Genomic DNA, 22,134 nt, shown 5'->3' with positions numbered 1-22,134 from the left:
GCACCTGAACTTTCTTGTAAATAGACTCAGAATGTTCCCCTAACAGCAGGGCTCTGTCCTGCCCAGCTGACCCTCTGGAAAAGCAAAGAAAAGCACTGTTTTCAGAAGAAAATCTTACAGAACCAGAAGTTGCAGGTTGTTTTTCATTCATAAATACGCATTTCACATACAGACACGTATATAGAGAGATGCGTGTGAAAATCTGGTTGTATATATGTGCAAAATGTATTGTTGTAAGGATCAGAACACAAATGGAAAGCTCAGTGCCTTACTGCTGTGTTCTGCTTTATTTTAACTTCAGCATCATTGTTTCTGTGGCATAGTCCAGAGTTCATTTCCCAAATGATTGAACTTCATCTTGAAGTGACCACATGCACCATGAAAGCTGCCAGTAAAAGGGATAAGAACAACCTGAGCGCTGTTTGCCAATTGCCTTCTCTGGGCTCAGAACATCCCCTGCCATGCAGCACTGCTGGGGGGGTCCTGGAGCCCTGATGGTCAGTCTCCAGCTGCAGAGCATTGCCCCATTGCCCCCCAGGGACAGAGTGTATCCAGCTGCCCCAGCCCAGTGTGTGGGAGGAGGTGGAAGTGTTCTACTCTGCCCTTCCCTTCCCGTAGCCAGGCAGGCTTAGCTGGCAATGGCTGCTCAGGAAGAACCCTGGCCACTTCCCATAACCAGTGATGATGCTCTGCAATGACTCCATCTGGCTGAAAGCCCCTCACGCATTCTCTGTCACAGATACCTCATGTCCCAAAGCAGGTCTCAAGGGCCATCCTCCCTTGCATGGAGGGACCAAAATACCATCAGCAGAACGTCACTGGGGCTGCACAGCCCAGGCTTGTGGCTGCCCACACCCTGTGCAGGAGCCCACAGGTTCCTGTCCCCCAGCCCTGGGAAACCCCCACAGCTGCGATCCTTCCTCAGGCATGGGGAACCAGGACCCCCATATCTGCATCGCATCCCCTGGGATCTGCAGTCAGCACTGGGACCAGAGCATGGTGCTCACCTCCACCCTCAGCATCCTGGGCTGCTCTGCTCTGCTCCTGGCTGCTGTGAGTGGGCAGCAAGGTAAGGCAGGACCTTCACCTTCCTTCCACACCCCTCCTCTGCCTCCTCGCTGCTCCTCTCTGTGCTCCTCTGGCTTTCCCCAGTGCAGGGCAGGCAGATCCCTGGGAACAGGGGGATGTGGGCGTGCCAGATCCTGAGCATCACAGAGGTGATGAGCTCTGTTGCAGCAAGGAAGGGTCAGGTTGGGTATTGGGAGAAATTTCTTCTCCAAAAGAGTGGTGATGCAGAGGCACCCAGGGAGGTGGTGGGAGGCGCCCAGAACTGTGGGGATGTGGCTCCGAGGGACGTGGTCAGAGGGCAAGGTGGGATGGGTTGGACGTAGGGATCTCAGAGGTCTTTTCCAGCCTTAACGATTGGTGCTTCTGTGATTCTATAAAAAAGCATCTGTCGTCTTGGCCAAAGCCTTTCTCCTGTTCTCTGTGGGGCAGGAGAGATCTGGGGCTGGCTGGTGCCAGAGTAAAAGCTGTACACCAGCACCTTCCCTCGGCACTTGGCTGAGAGTGCTTGGGCCCTGCAGGTTCATTCTGGATGGGAACTTCGAGCTGAGCTCCTGCAGCAGTGAGGAGGAACATTTCATGGGGCAGCACCAGGAGATGGGGCACAGAGTCTTTCATAACTTCTCAGAACAAGGGGCTCAACCTACATGTTTGAGCTGCCAAAGTAAAGCAGGGCATGAACGAAGTATTACTCAAGAAGCCTGTGGCAATAATAGCTCGTGTTTGGGATTTGTCAAGTTGAAACTTGCTGTGATAAATAGAAGTGAATTGGGATGGGGCAGAGCAAACAGGCTGAGCTCTGCTGTTGATCTGACAGCCTGAGGTGCCTGGAAAGCACGGCCCAAACCCACAGGAGCTTGGCTTGCCATCAGAGCTGCTCCCCCTGCTGATTTGGGTTTGCAGGCTGGTTGGGCAGCGCTGCCACAGCACTGCAGATCTGAGGGCCGTGTGGCTGAACGTTGCTGTTGTCTCTCTTTCCAGTCAGACAGCGCCGATGCGCAGTGCCACACATTGAGAATGGGAGGAGCGCTCCTTTTCGCTACGTCTACCGGCCCGGGGACTCAGTAAGATTCACCTGCAACACGGGCTACACCTTGCAAGGCTCCTTCACGAGTATCTGCCAAGCTGACTTCAGCTGGAGCCCACCTTTGCCAGCATGCAAAAAGGGCAAGTGTTGTGTGTGTGTGAGTGGGGCTGCTGCAGGGCAGAGCTCCCTCCATGTCCTCTCATATTGCTGAGAAAGCAAAGCCAGGATGTCCCTGCTGCTCTTCCCGAAGTGGGAGGGAGGGAAGCAGCTCTGGAAAGACGGGCTGGGATGGGGAATGGAGTTGGCAGCAGCCAGGGCTCTCAGGGGATGTGGAGAAGCTAACGCTGGTGCTGTGCTGCTGTGCAACCAAAGGCTGCAGCCGGGGGGGGGTTGCACCATCTGCCTCCCTGGGGGGATTTCTGGACTTCTGCTTATGACCACACATGGGATGTTTCCATCTTCCTCCCAGAATGGGAAGTAATCAGAGTTTCCCACTTGTGCTGCTTCTCTGCTCACGTGTGTGCTCTGCCCGAGCTGTGATGTGCAGTTTCCCTATTGACAGAGGGGAAGGAGTGCCTCTGTTAGGAGTGATTTCCCCCAGATGCAATGCGATTGTGATCTCGTGCTGTTCTAATTTAACAAAACACAGACCGAGCAGCAGTCAGGCTGTCACCCTGACCATCAATCCTGTGTACAAAATAGTGACTCCCAGTGCAATATCATCTTCCCCTGTAGAGGTGATGTGTCCTCAGGCCCCGAACATCGCCAATGGGCGGCACAGCGGCCAATCCACGAACAAATTTCTCCCAGGAGCAATCGTGTACTACAGCTGCAAGGATGGCTTCCAGCTGCTGGGGAACGTCTCCATCAGCTGCTCAGAAGTCGGGCGCTGGAGCCGGCCCCTGCCCCGCTGCCAAGGTGGGTGGAGGCCGCCCTGTGGGCACGGCTGCTCTGTAGCCGCAGGATGCGGCCCTGCACTGACAACCATATCTGTGTTCCCACAGCCATCGGCTGCCAGAGTCCCACAGTGCACAACGGGAAGGTGCAGGCATTGAAGGACACCTTCGAGGCTGGGGAGACGCTGCGGTTTGACTGCGATGCTGGGTATGCTGCAGAGGGCGGCCATTGGGCTCGGTGCCAGCCTGGGGGGAGCTGGGACCCACCGGTGCTCAGCTGTGAGCAGGGTGAGTGTGTGCAGGGCGCAGGAGGAGCCAGCAGGGTTGCTGCACATCCCCGTGTCCATCACAGCCACTCATCCCCGTCGTGTTCCTCTCTCATTTCGTCTCCTCTTTGCAGTTCAGCCGTGCCCCATGCCTCCAAAGATCAGCAATGGAGATCATGATGGCCACGGCAGAGCAGAGTTCACCATGGGGATGTACGTGACGTACACTTGCAATGTTGGCTACTACTTGGCTGGGAACGTTGAACGTGTCTTTTGCAAAGCATCGGGGAAATGGAGCCAGCCCAGCCCACACTGTGAAGGTACACGTGTGTGAAGGTCACCCTGTCTGCATGCTGTCACCTCGCTCTGTGGCCAGCATGGCATGACACAGCTGCTGGCCTTGGCACTGAGCCCTTCAGCAAGGGATTCGATTCTCCTGAAGTTAAGTATTCAGTTTTATTACATGCAGAGGATGAGCTTATATCCATGAACCCTGAGCTAAGTGTTTCTGAAGCTGCAGGTTCTGTACCTCCAGCATTGCATCTAGCAGCACGGCTCCATCCTGCCCAGTGCTGGGCAGTGCAGCTGGGGCTCAGCCATGTGGAGTGCTCCAGGCACAGCCCAGCAGGGACCGCTGCTTCCTCCAGTTAGAGAAGAGTTTTCTGTACTAATTCGCTAAGTAATTAATGATATGACAAAGCATTTTAGTGCCAGTGTTTCTGAGTGAAAGTAGGCCTTAACCTCGGAATATTTCTGTGAAAATTCAAAGCTAAAAATGGCCATTCATAGTGCCAACGTGAGCCTAAGCCATGCTATATTTTCAGTCTTCATTTCTGGACTAAGACCTGTGTTACTGAACCCAGTGCCTGGCCATGATGCTGAGAGCCACCAGGCCAGACTGAGATAACACACTGGATCTGCAGAGGCAGTTTCAGGATGAGGCTGCTTGGGCTTCATTAAATCAGCTCAAATTTCCTTGTTCTGAAAGGAAAGCCTGGGCAGCTGCAGCGGGCAGGAGGGACACAGAGATGAGCAGGACATAGGGTACCAAATCTCTGCCCCACCTTCACCTTTTCCATGCTGACTGCTGAGCTGCTTTGAGCTGCACATCCCCACAGCACCGCTTGTCCCACGTCCCTCACGGCTTTTCCAATTCCCCTGCAGAAGTGACGTGCCCTCAGCCCCCGAACATCGCCAATGGGCGGCACAGCAGCCGCTCCTCTGCCAGGTTCCCACACGGCACCGTTGTGTACTACAGCTGCAAGGATGGCTTCCAGCTGGTGGGGAACGTCTCCATCAGCTGCTCAGAAGTCGGGCGCTGGAGCCGGCCCCTGCCCCGCTGCCAAGGTGGGTGGAGGCCGCCCTGTGGGCACGGCTGCTCTGTAGCAGCAGGATGCGGCCCTGCACTGACAACCATATCTGTGTTCCCACAGCCATCGGCTGCCAGAGTCCCACAGTGCACAACGGGAAGGTGCAGGCATTGAAGGACACCTTCGAGGCTGGGGAGACGCTGCGGTTTGACTGCGATGCTGGGTATGCTGCAGAGGGCGGCCATTGGGCTCGGTGCCAGCCTGGGGGGAGCTGGGACCCACCGGTGCTCAGCTGTGAGCGGGGTGAGTGTGTGCAGGGTGCAGGAGGAGCCAGCAGGGTTGCTGCACATCCCCGTGTCCATCACAGCCACCCGACCCTCTGCACACTCGTCTCTCATCTCCCTGTCTCCTCTTTGCAGTTCGCCCTTGCCCCATGCCTCCAAAGATCAGCAATGGAGATCACAACCGGCACGGTGAAGGCTTTTTCACCACGGGAATGTCTGTGTCGTACACCTGTGATCCCAGCTTCTACCTGGTTGGGAATGCACATGTGGTTTGCAGAGCATCAGGGACCTGGAGCCAGCCCAGCCCACGCTGTGAAGGTGCGTCCGTTGCTCACTGTGGGCAGACCTCCTCCCCACAGCCCTCAGGTCCTTAGAATTAATCCCACGTGAAGTGCTGCATGGTGGAAATTAATTTCAAACCCTTCTGTTATCAAAACAGGGCTAGGGATGTTTGGACAACGCCGTGTAGATTTTTGCTGTTGCACTATTAGCAGCCTGTGGGTTTGGGGTTTTTATCTGCTTATTTTTACTCCTTTTGCTCATCATTTCTTCACATCTTCTCTTCCAGCAACCGTCTGCTTAAAGCCAGATATACAGGATGGGTGGGTAGTTGATGATCATGGACTCATCTATGCACCGGGGCAAATGGTGACGTTTCAGTGCCAGGAAGGCTACAGCTTGCGGGGCAGTGCCCAAGCCCTGTGCCAGAAGAACGGCAGCTGGGACCCCCCAGCACCCCTCTGCGATCCACTCCACAGCTCCGTGCTGCCCAGAAGGGCTGAGAGCTCAGGTAATGATTCTGGAGCTGCCTGGGGTGGGTGGCTGCTCGTTAGCCCCTAACTCAGCTGTTAAATAAAGCGTTAAATCCTATAAGAAAGCAGAAGATTTAGTTATCTGTTGGGAACAGGAGCCTGAAATCTGGAATCTTTTGGGAAAAAAAGATGATTCTGTGGTTCTGTGTTTGCTTAGTAGTGACTACATCAGGCCAAATAACCAAATGTTCAAGGCAAAATAAACATCCTTCCTGATAACGGTGTTCTCTCTCTGCTTTCACCCAGTGCTCCTGTCCTGCCTAACTCTGCCTGTTTTCTCTTGGTAGGTGGCTGTGGGCTTCCCACCAGGCTGACCTTTGCTGAGCTCAATGAGGAGCACAGAAATGAGATTGATTTCTCTGTTGGGAAGACTGTGGGATACACTTGTCGGCCCGGATTTGCTAAGCACCCAGGAATGTCACCCACTATTACATGCCTGCAGAGCGGAGTGTGGTCAGAAGCACTCGAGTTCTGTAAAAGTGAATAGCTCCTTGATTTGGTGGTGTTGTTCCAGAAAGGAATAGGTGCTGGGTTCTGTCCATGCTGCAAAAACCTTACCGTGATTCTGGTGTTCCAATCCTATGTGACTAGTAAAGCCATGTAAACTTACGTTGCTTGAAACCCATTTTGGGGGTAATTGGAAATGTGGGAGGATTACTGGAATAGCAGTTGCATCTCTTGGGCTGTTATAGGGAGAAGCCTATAGGGAGATTCTCTCTCCTCCAGGGAAACAATGCAATCACCCCGGGGAACCCGAGAATGGCCGGATTACAGCCCTGGCAGACCTCTTCTTTGGGTCAATAGTGGTCTACAGCTGTGAAGAAGGGTAAGTGCAGAGTTCAGGTCTGCTCCTTAAAAGGTCAAGGCAAGATGTGTTAGGTAAGCCTCCCTCTTTTCCTCCTTTTCATCCATTCATTCTCAATGCACAAAGAAGCCCAGGCATAGAGCTCTGTACCTATATGAGCACATGGGGTTTTCCCAATCTTTTGCTGTGAAAAAAGGTAGACAGGTGCTGAGCTCAGAGGGGAATTTCTCCCGCAGTGCCAGGGCTCCACTTGCTGAACCCACTGCAGGGGGTGACAGCTCAAAGCAAAGTGACTGGAGTGAATGTGAGCCCTTCTACCTCCAGGCACAGGCTGATCGGGAAGTCCAGCCGGCGATGTGAGATCCATGGGGGACGCGTTGCATGGTCCGGTGACATTCCCACCTGCCAACGTGAGTAGATCCCAGCTTTGGGTCTGCATGGTGCTGGGATTTGTGTCCCAGCAGCAGCTCCCAAATCTCTCAGTCAGAGCTATCCCTGCTCCACGGGCATGGAAATAGAAGGGTTTGATGTCATAAAGAAATATTCTGGGAAGAAGTACAAAATCTCAGAGAGAAATGGATTATTGAAAGTGAGGAGTCACGGGCAGTGATTTCTCAGCACTGCTTGTATAGATTTTGCACAGAAGACTTGAGGCTGTTGGGTGGTTATTTTACTTCTTGAACAGTAGAAAGGACAAAGCACGTAGAAGCTTCCTCCATAAGAGGAATTTCAGTCGTTTTACCTGTAGACCAAGTTTGTACGCCCCCCAGACTGTGGGGTTTTGAGTACTTCAGTGCTGTGTTGAATGCAGAAGGTTTGCTGTGCCCCATTGCAGGTATCCCCTGTGTGCCCCCCCCCAACATTCCCCATGGGAAGCACACGGGGCGGCTGCTGGATGAGTTCCACTACGGCACCTCGGTCACCTACAGCTGCGAGCCCGGTTACCCAATGCACGGGAATGCTTCCATCTTCTGCACCACCCAAGATGGGAAAAACGGGGTGTGGAGTGGACCCCCCCCACTGTGTGGAGGTAGGGCTCAGAGGGAGCAGGTGGGAGTGCTTGAGTGCAGCAGCCCAACCATTTTCTGTTTGGAAAGGCGAGGAGACCTCAAAATGGTTGCATGTGTTGTCTGGGTGCCTGCTGAGGCAGCGGTTGCTGCTTTGGTGTGGGAATTGTTGCTTTGGAGTGGGATTTATTGCTTTGGTGCAGGATTTGCTGCTTTGGGCAAGAATTGCTGCCTTGGGGCAGGTGCAGGCAGGATGCTGTAGAAGCACGCACCATCTGCAGCACTCTCAGCCTCACCTTCCAGCTGGGGTCTCCCCTGCACTGTCAGGCAGTGCATCATCAATAGGAAAATCACCATCAGGCTTGCAACTTGAAAGTGATTGCAGGCGCAAGTGCTTTGCAGTGCACAGCTGTGCAAGCTCTGAGGACATCTCTTCCCTTCCAGAAGCAGGATGCTCTGCCCCGCAGATCCAGAATGGGAGGATAGTGCCAGCTCCTCGGAGCACCTACGCACACAAGGACAACGTCACCTTCGAGTGCGAGCCAGGCTACGTCATCCGTGGCCCCAGAGTGGTGCAGTGTCAGCAGAACAACACCTGGCAGCCCCCGGTGCCCATCTGCGAGCAGGGCAAGTGGCCGGCCAGCACTGCGGGTGCCACCCTGCCCCAGTGTCCCCTGACCCTTTGATAAGTTGTTGGCTTGTGTCCCCGACAGCTGGCTGCAGGGCACCCCCCAGGTTGCTGTTTGCAGAGCTGAAGGAGCCCTACAGGAACCAGACTGCCTTTCCTGTGGGTGGGACTGTGGAGTACATGTGCCAGCCCGGCTATGCCTGGCACGTGGGGATGTCACCGACCATCACGTGCCTCGGGAATCAGAGCTGGTCTGTGGCACTGGAGTTCTGCAAAAGTACGTCCTGCATGTGCTGTTGGGAAATTCATACTTCTTGAGTGCAAAAAGCCTTCTGGTTTTGTGGGTTTATTCCTTTGGGGCAGCACGCTGTCTGTTTGAGCGTCCCCAGGGGATTTGGTGCACAATGCTGATGTGCAGTGCTAACAGCAGCTGTGTCCTCTCGCAGGGAAGCAATGTGCAAACCCTGATGACCCACAGAATGGCAGAGCCATGGTCCTGACTGATCTCCTCCTTGGGTCCAAAGTGAATTACACGTGTGACGAGGGGTGAGTTTGTGGCCAGCTGAGCTCAGCTGCCATTTGAGAGTAACGCAGAAATTAAGTGGCAAAATGACTTTACGTGGAGGAACCTCACGAAGTCAGAAGTCTTGGCTGCTATTAATAAGGCTTGTGAAGAAGTCTGGAGTCTCTTCATGTAGTTACTGGTGCTTCTGTGTGATGCAGATACAAGCTGATCGGGCGTCCGCAGAGGACATGCGAGGTGTCTGGCACACGCGTTGCATGGAGCGGGGATGCTCCCACCTGCCATCGTAAGTGGGATGGGAGGGGGCCCTTGGAGATGGCTTCCTTGGGGTGTACAGAGGAAGGGGAGAATCTTTCCAGGCAAAGGTGCCATTACAAAAGATTTCTTGGGTCACTCTATGTGTGAAATATTTCATGTTTCTTATTTCTTATGCTTTGTTTCATTTTGGATATTTCTGAAATTGTTTTCAAAGGCCTTTTATCTTGGTCCAAACTGGGAACGCTGTGCATGTTTTAAACTTCCTGTTCCTTTAGTAAGAATTCCTCACTTATTGTGAGTAGAAATGTTTGGTCAGGTTCTCTCTGTGTGAGTCACAGTGGTTATGGAGAGGGCAGTAAGAACTGTACCCCCACCTTTAGCAGGATAGCGAGGAAATGACTGACCCAAGGTACAAGTTTGCCTTCCCACACATTATCTCAGGATAATTTGGGTCATTTTGCTCAAAGAGCTTAATTGCTGGGATGAGTTTAACTTCATCCATTCCTTCCTGGAAACGAAGGGTCCCAGACCCCAGTATTGCAGCAACAGTGCTAAAACCTCACCTGTGTATTCCCAGGTATTGTCTGCGACCCACCCCCAGACATCCCACATGGAACACACAGTGGGGGATCGATGGATGCCTTCCCCTACGCGGCCGTGGTCACCTACACGTGTGAGCCAGGCCGTGTTTTGGCTGGGACAGCCTCCATCTTCTGCACCACCATGGATGGGGAGCGTGGTGCATGGAGCGGGCCGCCGCCGCGCTGCGGAGGTGAGTGCTGCAAAGATGGTGGGAGGCAGATGTTTATTAATGGGGTTCATTGTCTTCCTCCTTTGGTTTCTGAAGGTTGAGTTATTTTCTTGTCCATATCAAATAATATTCACTCCCTCCCTTCTGCAGATGTGCAGTGTCCTCCCCCTCCAAGCATCGCCAATGGGAAGCACAGCAGCCAGCCCTCGGACACATTCCTGCCCGGAGTGGCCGTTCAGTACAGCTGTAAGGATGGCTATTTGCTCACTGGGAATGCATCCATCACCTGCACTGCTGCAGGAACCTGGAGCCAGCCCCGGCCACGCTGTGAAGGTATGTCTGTGTCGGCTGCTTGGCACCTGGGTCATCTTTTTCCTCTTGGCTCTGTGTTTAACCATTACTCACCAAATCCCCACGGAGGAACAGCCAAAGGGGGCCACAATATGGAGAGTCTCTCGAGCACAATGGGATAATGAGATTTCAGATTTTGGGGGGCAAGAATATCAATCAATATTGTTGACACACCCATGGTGTTGATGGCCAGGCTTGATTGCAGTTACCACGCTGGCTTGGCTTTGTGTCCCAAATACGCCCTATAATCTTCACTTCCAGCAATAGGCTGCAGAAGACCCGAGATTGAGAATGGAAGAGTGACTGGGCCAGAGTCCGTCTATATGCCCGAGGCCATCGCTGTCTTTGAATGCAATTTTGGTTACGCCTTAAAGGGCTCTCATGAGTCTCAGTGCCAGTTTGGGGGCACATGGGATCCTCCTGTTCCCACCTGTGAAAAGAGTAAGTGTAAGCGGGTGGGTGATGGGTGACTTCTGAATCCACCCCAGCAGGTGCAACTACGTCACATTGGAGGTAAAGGGACCCTAAGGGTCCCCTTGGGTAGCAGGACAGAAATGGAGGCAGGAGACGGGTGTGGGCTGGGCGGAATCATATCCAAACTTTGGCACCTTTAGATACCTGGGAACAGCTAACGGGGAAGAAAGAAATAGCAATGCAGCCTCATCACACAGAGTGTAGACCTGGGGTGTAGACCTTCACCACGTTTGATTTTTCCCCTTCCTGTAGTGCTGCAGTGTCCTTCCCCTCCAAATATCACACACGGTCAGTACAGTAGTGAGGATGTGAAAATGTTTGTCCCCGGAACCTCTGTGAGGTACAGATGTGACCCGGGGTACGTCCTCACGGGGAAAACAGCAGTGACTTGTTTGACATCTGGAATGTGGAGCATCCCTTACCCGCGGTGCGAAGGTGAGCGGAAAGGCTCTGGCCCATGGGCTGCATGCACAGAGGAGCATGGGGGAGAGGGTGGGCAGGCATTTAAAGGATTTCAAGTCCATGCACTCCTTTTCATGTGGATGCTCACTGAATTTTGACCTCATAAAAACACAGGGGGAAGCCTGGCTCTGGCAGCCACTTCCCCAGCTCAGGCTTTGCTGCTCTTTGCTCCCAGTGGTCACCTGCATGAGCCCTAGCATTAAGCACGGAGAAGTGGCTGGAGGGCAGCAAGCTGTCTACCGGCCCGGGACCATCATCACCATCCGGTGCCACCCGGGCTACATGCTGCGGGGCAGCCAGGAGCCCAAGTGCCATTCTGATGGCCGCTGGGTCCCTTTTATCCCCAGCTGCGAGCCAGGTGAGAGTGGGCACAGCTGCTGCTGGCTCTGTGGGAAGACAGGAACTGGGCAGCCCTGTATGGGGACAAGGACACACAGGGATCCGTTGCTTTTGCATCATGCAAAATCACTCCAATTTCATTCTCTCCTCACACCCTGCTAGCGCTGCCTTGCCCTCCACCACCCACCATTGCCCATGGCATACACGACGCCAAGCTCGAGACCAACTTCACCAGTGGAATGTCTGTGAACTACAGCTGCCAGCCCGGCTTCTCCCTGCTTGGGGACCCCTCTGTCCGGTGCCTGGAAGGGAGCTGGAGCCTCCCGTACCCACGCTGTGCAGGTGAGGGGAAGGCACAGTGCAGCATGGCATGGCATGCAGCCCCCAAGCTACGCTGTGGAAATTTTGGGGATGAATTTCAATTCCAGCACAATGCTCTCTCGTATCTGAGCCTGCAGATTCCTGTACCCTAAGGCCAATAGCCAATCCCCAAGGATGTGTGGAAGTATAAAACTGGCTAAATTAAGGGTTTTTAAAGACCACATAAATTTCATGCATGCATCCTTCCACGCTAAGAGTTATTCATGTAGATAAATGTCAGAACACAGGATAGAAGAGATGCTACCACCCCCAGGTTGTGTAGTCGAATCTACCAGTGCTCTTGCTTCTCAGCTGTGTTTCACTACCAGCCTAATTCCTCACGTGCTTTTTTTTTTCCTGCAGTTGGATGTGGGACACCGACACTGTTACAGTTTGCTGAGCTAAACAAGGAGTATAAGAATTGGACTGAGTTTCCAGTTGGGACCACAGTGAAATACACCTGCCAGCCAGGATACACCAGACATTCACAGATACCACCCACTATTACGTGCCTTGAAAATCAGACGTGGTCTGAAGCTAAGAAGTTTTGCAGACGTAAGTTTTACAGATGCTTCTTTGTCATTTAAATCACAGTGTGACAATGGAAGCCCTGTAGTTTGCTGGATTTTTTTTTTTGGTTCTCTACCCTGGGGATTTGGTCAGATCCTTGGAATTCCAATGCCACTTTTCCTTTCATGCTGAGTTAAGCTGAAAAACACCTCTTGTTCTGTCCAGGGAGAAGGTGTGATCATCCAGGAGAACCAGAAAATGGCAGAGTTATTGTTATAACAGATCTCCTCTTTGGATCAACTGTGAATTACACTTGCGATGAAGGGTGAGTCCTGGTCAAACTGTGCTGCTGTGCCCACTGAGGAGACCCTGGGCCAAGTGAGCTCAGGTCCGTGCCTTCAAAATGGTTAAAATGGCAGTATGCAGTGGCAAGCAGGGAGGTAATTGGTGGCTGTGGGAGATGCAACCTCCCAAGAGAGTCCCACCGTAACAGGAGCGCTGTTGTTTAACCCCAGGTACAGGCTAGTTGGAGCTTCTCAGCGACACTGCGTGATTTCAGGCTCTGGGACGCGAGTGACGTGGACTGGGGCTGTTCCTGTCTGCCAGAGTAAGTGCACATGGTGGGAGCTGAGCACAGCACAAAGAGATTCAGAGCAGTGCTTTACTTGAGACAGCATGACCACAGGGATGGGTTCACCTGCATCCGTCCCTTCCTGGAAGTGAACGGCCCTGCAGTCCCCAGCACTGCAGCAGCATTGATACTAAAACCCCACATGTGCATCCCACACAGGTATCGTTTGTGACCCACCTCCCGACATCCCGCACGGAACACACAGCGGGCACCTGATGGATGCCTTTCCCTATGCAGCTGTGGTCACATACATGTGTGAGCCTGGCCACGTGCTGGCTGGGACAGCCTCCATCTTTTGCACCACAGTGGATGGGGAGCACGGTGCCTGGAGCGGACCAGCACCACACTGTGGAGGTACAGCTTCATGGGGTCATAGAATGGCTTGAGTTGGAAAGGACCTCAAAGATCATCTAGTTCCAACCCCTCTGTTACAAGCAGGGTTGGAATCCCGCATGGATTCTTTCATTTTTCCATACTTCTTTTTTTTTTTTTTTTTGTATGGATGGACGGCTTTGCCCTCTCTCCCCAGATGTGCAGTGCTCTCAGCCCCCAGGCATTGGCAATGGGAGCCATAGAGGCCAAGGCATGGCAGTGTTTGTCTGTTGTCCATGCCTGTGATCCTGGCTATGTGCTCCTTGGAGCAGTGCTGAATTGTGCTGCTGCTGGAGAGTGGAGTGACTCTGCCCCTGGGTGTAAAGGTGTCTTTGTCATTATGGATATGCCATGGACACAAGGGCATTACAGGAGATGTTGAATTTGCAGCAACTGAGTTCTCTAATAGTAATTGGGAATAGTAAACAGAAAAAAAAAACCAAACACCTTCCTTCCCTGCAGGGCAGCTGTGTCCTTCCCCACCAGTGATTGACCATGGCCAGCATGATGGCATGGACGTGGAGTTTATCCCTGGAATGTCTGTAAATTACAGCTGTGACCCTGGCTATTCTCTTACTGGACCAGCAGCTCTGTACTGCACTGGCAATGCAAGCTGGAGCAGCCCTCAGCCCCGCTGTGAAGGTGAGCTGTCTATGCCATCAGTGCCACGAAAGGGAGGACACCATGGTGTTTCAGCAAGAACCAAGGGCAGAGGGCTGCAGCAGCCTTTGTCAGGAACAGAAGAGCAAATGGGTCAGGATTTAAATCTCCAGACCCCTTAATTCCCTGCATAGCTGCTACTGGAGCCAGCAAACTGCCACTGCACAGAGCCTGGGCTGCACATCAGCCTGCTTCCAGCACACACTGGATGCTGTACTCACTTTGGTGGCACTGTGCATGCATCCTTCCTGCACATTATCCCATTTGTGCTCTTTTTCAGACCTTTTCCTTCTCTTTTTAGTGTTACAGTGTCCTTCACCTCCAAATATTGACGGAGGCAATCATGACAGCCAGGATGTGGAAGTTTTCCTTCCTGGAATGGCTGTGAACTACAGCTGTGATCCTGGCTACAGCCTGCTGGGGGAGGCATCCATTTACTGCACAGAGTCTGGAAACTGGAGCCTGCCCGCTCCTCAGTGTGAAGGTACAGTGGAGGGGCAACGGCTGGAGCCAGGCTGCTTGGGAACCTGTGGAGATGCTGATCACAGAATCACAGAATTGTAGGGGTTGGAAGGGACCTCCAGAGATCATCGAGTCCAACCCCCCCCCCCAAAGCAGGTTCCCTACACCAGCACAATGCATGCATCACCAAGCAATGCTCTGCCTCCTTCCTCAATGGCTCCAAGGAGCTCAAACCTGAAACAAACCCCTCTCATCATACTCTCCATCTGCATTTCAGCTCAGTTTTGCTCTGTACAACGACGACTTTGCGCCCGACGTGCCCAATTTCCCGGCCTGCTGGGGATGCTCTGCTTGCGCACCCAACCTCACCCCACAAAAACACACCCCCTCACCCAAATAACAGGGATAGCTTTTCCTTCCCTGGCTAATTAATTTGCTCTGGGGTTATGGGATGCGTGGAATAAAGCCCTAGAGGGAAAGGCAGCCCTTACTGATGGACACGATCTCTCTGTGTTCTCCTCCCGGCAGGTAGCTGCGGTGTTCCTCCAAGACTCAGCTATGCTGAGCTGGCCAAGGAGCACCAGAACACGACAGCCTTTCCCGTTGGGAGCACAGTGCGCTACGCCTGCCGCCCGGGATTCATGAGACACCCCACAGTGCTGCCAGTTCTGACGTGCCTCAAAAACCACACGTGGTCTGATGTGCGAGCGTTCTGCAAAAGTGAATAGCTCCATCCGTTTGGAAATGAGTCTAAATTTAAACACATGGGTTTCTAAAGAAATTCTTTGGTACAAAAAATGCTTCTTACATGGCTTCACTAGTCACATAGTTTGGACAGCTGTTGGTCTTTTATAAAAATTTTTGCTGGTGTTTGCATGTGGACAGATCCTTCAGATGTTTTCTCGTAGCACACTGTAAAACTGCAGGAGAAGAGTTTAAACTTAGCCTTGTTCTTTCCCAGGGAAAGAATGCAATTATCCTGAAGCACCACAGAATGGCAGAGTTGTTGTTCTGACAGATCTCCTGTTCAGGTCCATCGTGAACTACACATGTGAAGAAGGGTGAGTCCCACGCTGCCTCTGCTGATCCATTTACTGAGCTTGTGTTGGGCAATGTAAAGCGAGGGGGCACAGCACACTGCTCAGCTCGTGCCAGTAAGCCAGGATTGGTACTTTTGGCCCAAGAAGGAGGAACCTGGTTCTTTTCATCCCCACATATCCCACCAAGAGAATTATCCAGAAGCAAGAGAGTGTTCTTGAAGCGCTGGGGTAGTGCAAAGCATGGGGTGCACGCCTTGCTATCAGCTGCTATTGCTTCTGTGTAACTGCAGGTACCGGCTGGTCGGTCAGTCCCTGCGGCGCTGTGAGCTTTCTGGAGCAGATATTGCATGGAGTGGTGATCCTCCCACTTGTCAGAGTAAGTAGGTCGCAACTAAATCTGGTCTAGAATTGCCATATTAAGTCCTGAAAATCAAAAAGTGGCATTTCCTTAAAATAAAGAGAGCCTTGGTGAATAAGACTTTCAAAGAGTATTCCTCTGAGGTTGTTTTGTTTTCCATGCTTGTTTGGTTTCTTCTACAAATTTTCCAGTTGCCAGCTTTTGATCTTTCAGAATTATGTGGAAGGAGGAGTTGTCAGATGCCTGCCAGGATTTGTTCCTTTTGTTTCACAACCACAATAGATGAAGGAAGAAATGTCTCTCGCATGAGCAGAGCTGGGCTGAGATCTTCCACTGCACTGTTATCCAAGCCACAAGACTCTCTTGCAAGGGTTGGTCATGGCAATTAAGATGTGGTCATTCCTGCAGATGGAACTGCCTTGGAAAGCATGAGCTTGGTGCAGTAAAACAGTTGTGAGAATGCCTAACAAAACTTGATTTCTACAACACTTGACATGTTTACTTGGAATGTATGTGCGTTATTTTGTTTATAGGCACAAAATTATGTTTACATATTAAAAACTGTGATAATCCTGTGGTGCATGAAGACACTAAAAAGCCCTTCATTCTTGAAATCATTCTTCTGCGAGTCGCTGAGTTCTGCCTGCACAGCTCTGCTGAGAGTCTGCCCTGGAGCAGTGGCCAGGACGGGCTTTATCTGGGCATCAACTACAGCACATGCTTGCTGCCTCTTTAAGATGATGAATTTCTTTTCCAGAGGTGGTTTGTCCAGTGCCACAGATCCAGAATGGGAGAGTATCCATTCCCAAACAGCGCTACAGATACAAGGATACTGTCAGCTTTCAGTGCCACGAAGGGTTTGTGCTGAAAGGGCATCCCACAGCCCAGTGCAAAGCTGACAAAACATGGGATCCTCCCGTGCCCGTCTGTGAGCAGGGTGAGAAACACTGCAGGATACTCCTGGTTGCTGCTGCCTGTTCTCTGAAGCCACATCTGGCTTTCCCTTTCCTGCCTGCTCTGACTGCTGTAAGGAGAAAGCAGAAGGTGTTCCTTTCACCTATGACTCCTTCCTCACACAGGAGCTAAGCCAGGTTGAGGGCAGTGCAGTAAGTGGGATTTGTGCTTTTCTTCCCTGCTTGTTGCAGTCTGTAGTCCACAAGCGCTTCAATTTCTGATAGACAGAAACTCGGTAGCTGTATGGCAGGATGCTGACTATCAGAGAAGAGGGACTTATTTGCTGGAAATATAAAGGAAGGATGATAGGAAACGAAGGTAAATTTGTGCATTGCGTGTATGCAACCAAATGTGTATTTTCAACTCTTAATGCTGCATCTAGATGCAATTATCATCCTGCTGCTGCAACAAGTCCAGGTAGGTGTTACATGGGAGGCAAGACTTACCAAACCTTAACTGCTCCTCCCACCCGGCCCTTTTTCTTGAGGGGAAGAGGAGTAGTTATCCATTTTACTCCTTTCTTACACAATTGTTTTTCCATAATTAAGCTTCACCATCTTACCTCTCTCCTCTCCTCTTTCAGTGGTAAATTGTCCATCTCCCCCAAGCATCATCAATGGGGAACACAGTAGATTCTCAGACACTTTTGGCGTAGGTGCAATCGTGCATTACCACTGCAAACCTGGCTTCTTCCTCATTGGAAATAAGTCCATCCTCTGCACACCGCATGGGGTCTGGAGCCGTCCCCTACCTCGGTGTGAGGGTATGTTCACACTCTTGTCACTGATTCTCATCTTTCTGAACGTGTTAAGTACGTGCTGATACGTAGCTAAAGAGTTGGTGAAACAAGCTGTTTCTTGAGCAAAATCCACCTAAGGAAAAAATGCATTCTCTGTGGCCAAATGTCCTTATCTGTCCTGCACAAGTTTTCAGGGTAAATAGTTCTCTCTGCCCTCAATTCCACAGCTGGCTGCGTGAGCCCAGGAGTTGGGCATGGAAAAGCTATTGGATCAGAATCTCTCTACATGCCTGGAGACATCATCACAATTGAATGCAACTCTGATAATATCTCAGAAGTCCTCCACAAGTCCCAGTGTCAATCTGGGGGCACATGGTTTCCTCCACTCCCTGCCTGTGACCGAGGTGAGTGCGTGTCACCCATCCTTATACCTGTATTTTCTGACCTTGCACTATTTGTAGCACATGGCAGGATGTTTAGGGGGCAAGAGGAATCCTAGTTTTTAAACCTAAAGATCCATCTACCCTAATTTTTCCCATTCTTATCACTGCATTATAACTGGTGCCTCACTTTCTCAAAATGAACTTAAAACTAAGCTCAGCCTGGTTTTGTCAGATGTAAGGGACCTGTATGGATACTGCTGTAAAACGGTCTTACAAGTGTGCAGTTCTCATCATATACACCAGCTAATCACTCTTCTTATCCAATGCATCAGGGAAGATGATGCTGGGCAGCGCTCCTTTGTGTCAGAAGAAATTGGTGTGACACCAAGTCAGATGCTGTAGGGTAAAGTGGGTGCATGAGGTTGGGCAGTGGGCTCTGTGCATTAGTGTCAGTGGTGTGGAGGTGGGCATACAGCCATGTGCAGATGCTTGGAGGTTCTCCTCTTGCCTCCAAGAGTGCTTTTTAATCTGTACTTCTCTCTCCTTAGTGCTGCACTGTTCCAAGCCCCCAGATATTCTCCATGGGGGTCACAGTGGCCTGGGAAAAGCAGTTTTCCCTCCTGGAACATCTGTGAACTACAGCTGTGAGACTGGCTTCTCCCTCGTTGGGATGGCATCCATTTACTGTACAGAGTCCGGAGCCTGGAGCCATCCTTTCCCTGTCTGCCAAGGTGTGTCTTTGTTGCAGAGAGCTAAGAAGAAAGTTTAATACATAATGTGCCTGAGGGCAAGATTTCTATAAGGACTACATCTGAGTCCTTTACTACGAAATGAGTGATGAGAACAAGATAAAGTTTATCCATGTTCACAAAACCCGGTGGAGTTCCAGAGCTAAGGAATCAATTGTTGAAACTAGACGAAGAAATGGAAAGAGCAAGGCTGCAAGAGTACAGGGCCTTAGCTGTTCTCTGGCTGTCTGTGAGGATTCTTACTTCAACACTGTCATCTGTCTCTCCCTGACTTCCAGTCGTGAAGTGCCTCCACCCTCCAGCTATCACCAATGGGAAGCTCCAAGGCAACACTTCAGACACTTTTTTCTATGGAGCATCTGTGTCCTACAGCTGTGATTCTGGCTATTCACTCAGTGGGGATGCTTTCATCACCTGCACAGCGTCAGGAACCTGGAGCCATCCTCCTCCTCAATGCAAAGGTGTGTGTGTGTGAGATACGTGGGCCAAAATCTAAGCAGTAAAACATTCTGCTGCTGCTAACATCGAATTCCACCCATTTATTTGCCTTGGGAACCATTTCCACATCACAGCTAGTGATGTCAATTACTAATTGGCCTTTATTTGTATATAACTGGAAGAGTATAAAATCCTGATAAAGAAGTAAGATGGGATCTACTTTATGATACCAGGTAGAAGGATATGAGTACAGTGGAGGAAATTCGGGAAGGCCAATTTTAATTCCCACATGTTCTGCATCTCTGCCTTTGTTGGTATGAATTTGCTGCATATTAACATTTCTCCCTTAAAAGCTTTTTCTCCTTGAGGAGTAGAAACATTCTCGCTTTCCCTTTCCACTCCCTGTTATCACTAGCAGGAAACAGGAAGTGATTACATCTGATGACTTTTCTCTGACAGATTACCTGTAGTTTACAAGTGAGTCTTACTACTCCTTTCATGGGAAGTGTCTCTACTTCTGTGACTTGGCACTTCTGCGTAGCACACGGTTAATTTCAGTCATCAGGCAAACGTGACTCATGGCCCTTTCACAAATGCAGCAGGATTTCTAGTGTGGGTGTTCCTGCATGGAAAACTGGGTGTTCAGCAGAATGAATTCACAGGGCATTTCCTTGGTGGAACTGTACAACATCGGTGACTCAATAGAAATGCACCTGGATAACAATACGAGGAAATAACACACCAAATACTTACATAAATAAGCCAGCAGATATTTAAAAGAAACAGAGTCACAAAAGAATTCTCCCTGTTATTCAACATTCTCATGTTCTTTTGTTGTCCTTAGAAACTATTATGCGTGGTTGTAAAAATAAATTAGCCATGATATAATGGTCAGAATTTACATGCTGGTGTTACTTACTCTGGTCTCCACTGACAATTTTCTCCTCTAGAATCCTTGGGCTTGGACTGTAAAAGGTGATCAAACAGACCTGATACACCACTCTTCTCAAATGTCTTGCTAGCCCAGCAACAGAAAATCTCTTTCTCTGGCAATGCTCCTTCCAGGCTACTGTTCTCATGGGGGTAACCAGTGGGAAGAAGCTAACTTGTATAAACCCCTACATGGTGGCAGAAGACACAAAGCTCCTTTTGTAGCCACGAAGAAATGAATCACATTTGGGAATTATTCAAAAAGAACTCAAGAACAATGCCTTAAATAACCCACGCTTCTACTTTCCATACCTTACATTCCCTCACACTTAACGTTCCTTTTTTATTACTTCTAATTTCAGAGATCAGTTGTGTATTCCCAGAAGTTCAAGGTGTTAAGAAAACCGCGTCTGGGAAAACGTACAGAATTGGGACTAACATCACTCTTGAATGTGATGATGGGTACACGTTGGAAGGCCTCAGTCAGATTCAGTGCCAGGAGGACTTCAGCTGGGACCCTCCTGTGCCAGCCTGTAAACTCAGTAAGTGAAATGTAAATCAAGCAAAGAACAAAGAGAAAAATGCAAGTGCAGAGGTTCATTCTTGTCTGCAAACTGTCTGTACGACGTGCTCCCAAGGCCTCTTAGGTCTGTTTAAAGCTGATTTTACCATGGCAGTAGAAAATAACAAACAAAAATAGCTATTTTTATCAGGTTAGTTTAGACACTATTTTCCACAGTCTTTCTGCAGTTCAGGGCTTCTGTTTTCCTGGTAACGCTATCATTGCTGTCCATTTCCCTTTCAAACATGTAAGTGACTTTCTATTAAATACATATACATATAAATAATGGAACATCTTTTTAAAATTCTGCATTGTCAGCCTAACCAGTAAAAGCTTTATCAATGAAGTGCCTAAAAACCGTTGAGGAACACCATATTTTATTTTAGAACTGTTTACTGATTATTGCTTTTCTCTTCTTTCAGCTTCACCCAGGTCTGGTTCAGTAGGGCTAGGTAAGCAGCTCAGAAGAATTTCTGTGGTCAGATCTTTGGCTTTGTAGCCTCAGATTCACTATTTTCCTCTTCTTCCTCGAAGATATGCTTATTATCTTGTGCCGATGGGTTTTAAAACACACAGTGCAAATAATACGCTCTCTTTCCTTTCAGGAATCGCAGCTGCAGTCGTTCTGCTTCTCCTGGGTGTGACCATCGGCTGGAAAATTATCTCTAAGCAGAAGGAAGGGTGAGACATCCTGTTGGGTATCCATTCACATTTTTCTTTGCCCAGTTATGACTTCTATACAGTCAAAACCCCAGAATGAGGAGGGTAGGTCTTTCAGTTTGGTATTTTGAGCTTTAAGTTGCCAGCTGTACTGAGTGCATCAACTTGGAGTCAATTGTGTGGTTGTGTTTTGCTTCACTTCCAAGATTCTTCCTAAGGGGAAATCTGAGCGTTCATTATGAACTGACATAGTTCACTGTGCTTTTTCATGCAGCTTCTACCGCACGTATGAAAATGACAACCACAAAACCTCTCTGGATTAGATGGCAGAACAGAAATGTTTACGTCTTGCATGGCAGGTATGGATTAACACGAAATATCTGCTACAGCTAGGAATTTGAGTTGTCCCACTATAATCCTTCCAGCTGAAAACTCTTTCCACCCAAACTTCTGGTACAAGACCGCACAACCTCAGCTGTCAACTTATCCATTCTCCGGCAAAGGCAGCTTTGCAATCATTTCCTCTTTGAAAAACAAAAAAGCATTACCCAAGAGAGCAGGCCCTCCTCCCTTCCTAAGCAATGATATGATAAACACTGGTATGAAAGCTTGAGGAAAGCTAATTTTCGCATTGTTAATTGCTTTCTCCCCAGGCTGAGCCCGGTGCTGCCCATAACCGGCATTCGAGGCGTTCCCCCACGTTGGGACTGAACCAAGAAAGCACTTCAACCCAAATCAACCTTCATGCTCCTCCTGCTCCATTCATTAAAGCACTGTAAGGGCCGAACGAAGCTCCTGCTGTACAGAAGCCCATCAGAGGACGTCCCGCACTGCTCCTCCTCCTGTCTGCAAACCCTGAGCTGAGGGAGAACCGCAGCGCTGCTGTAATAAAGCCTGAAGGCAGGACGGCAGCTCTGTGTCTCTTTTTGCGCCCACCTCGACAGCTCCGCGTTATTAAACAGCGCAAGGCGAGCAGCCCGTCTTTCTGAGGAAAGCACAAAAGCCCCCACGCAGCCGTTTGATATTTTATTTGCTTTTTTTTTTTTTTTTTTTTTTTTTTTTTTTTTT

General features: G+C 50.3%; 2 protein-coding genes across 2 annotated transcripts in view; both read left to right on the top strand.

Moving 5' to 3' along the window:
- Positions 1 to 22,055, top strand: part of CR1 (complement C3b/C4b receptor 1 (Knops blood group)) — a 51,659-nt gene extending 29,604 nt beyond the window's left edge. Inside the window, 42 exon segments of the mRNA XM_052698020.1 lie at positions 2,047 to 2,178; positions 2,828 to 3,010; positions 3,097 to 3,276; positions 3,389 to 3,574; positions 4,419 to 4,601; positions 4,688 to 4,867; positions 4,984 to 5,166; positions 5,417 to 5,638; positions 5,948 to 6,139; positions 6,387 to 6,486; positions 6,790 to 6,875; positions 7,301 to 7,495; positions 7,917 to 8,099; positions 8,186 to 8,377; positions 8,547 to 8,646; positions 8,824 to 8,909; positions 9,459 to 9,653; positions 9,783 to 9,965; positions 10,245 to 10,424; positions 10,710 to 10,892; positions 11,095 to 11,277; positions 11,421 to 11,600; positions 11,982 to 12,173; positions 12,354 to 12,453; positions 12,644 to 12,735; positions 12,919 to 13,113; positions 13,594 to 13,773; positions 14,093 to 14,275; positions 14,782 to 14,973; positions 15,215 to 15,314; positions 15,584 to 15,669; positions 16,409 to 16,588; positions 17,189 to 17,368; positions 17,572 to 17,842; positions 17,946 to 17,986; positions 18,117 to 18,458; positions 18,755 to 18,937; positions 20,207 to 20,386; positions 20,829 to 20,858; positions 21,012 to 21,087; positions 21,341 to 21,425; positions 22,011 to 22,055. Of these exon segments, the coding sequence (XP_052553980.1) occupies positions 2,047 to 2,178; positions 2,828 to 3,010; positions 3,097 to 3,276; positions 3,389 to 3,574; positions 4,419 to 4,601; positions 4,688 to 4,867; positions 4,984 to 5,166; positions 5,417 to 5,638; positions 5,948 to 6,139; positions 6,387 to 6,486; positions 6,790 to 6,875; positions 7,301 to 7,495; positions 7,917 to 8,099; positions 8,186 to 8,377; positions 8,547 to 8,646; positions 8,824 to 8,909; positions 9,459 to 9,653; positions 9,783 to 9,965; positions 10,245 to 10,424; positions 10,710 to 10,892; positions 11,095 to 11,277; positions 11,421 to 11,600; positions 11,982 to 12,173; positions 12,354 to 12,453; positions 12,644 to 12,735; positions 12,919 to 13,113; positions 13,594 to 13,773; positions 14,093 to 14,275; positions 14,782 to 14,973; positions 15,215 to 15,314; positions 15,584 to 15,669; positions 16,409 to 16,588; positions 17,189 to 17,368; positions 17,572 to 17,842; positions 17,946 to 17,986; positions 18,117 to 18,458; positions 18,755 to 18,937; positions 20,207 to 20,386; positions 20,829 to 20,858; positions 21,012 to 21,087; positions 21,341 to 21,425; positions 22,011 to 22,055 (6,620 nt within the window).
- Positions 942 to 2,325, top strand: C4BPB (complement component 4 binding protein beta). Its single transcript, XM_052698273.1, has 2 exons — positions 942 to 1,069; positions 2,047 to 2,325. The coding sequence occupies exons 1-2, from the start codon at positions 997 to 999 to the stop codon at positions 2,301 to 2,303; spliced, it is 330 nt and encodes a 109-aa protein (XP_052554233.1). The 5' UTR covers positions 942 to 996; the 3' UTR covers positions 2,304 to 2,325.
- Positions 22,056 to 22,134: the final 79 nt, after the last annotated feature.

This window comes from Tympanuchus pallidicinctus, unplaced genomic scaffold, assembly GCF_026119805.1.
Source record: "Tympanuchus pallidicinctus isolate F22 unplaced genomic scaffold, pur_lepc_1.0 scaffold32, whole genome shotgun sequence".
Classification (NCBI taxonomy): domain Eukaryota; kingdom Metazoa; phylum Chordata; class Aves; order Galliformes; family Phasianidae; genus Tympanuchus; species Tympanuchus pallidicinctus.
Note: the sequence above shows the minus strand (reverse complement) of the source record. Positions and strands in the feature narration are given on the sequence as shown.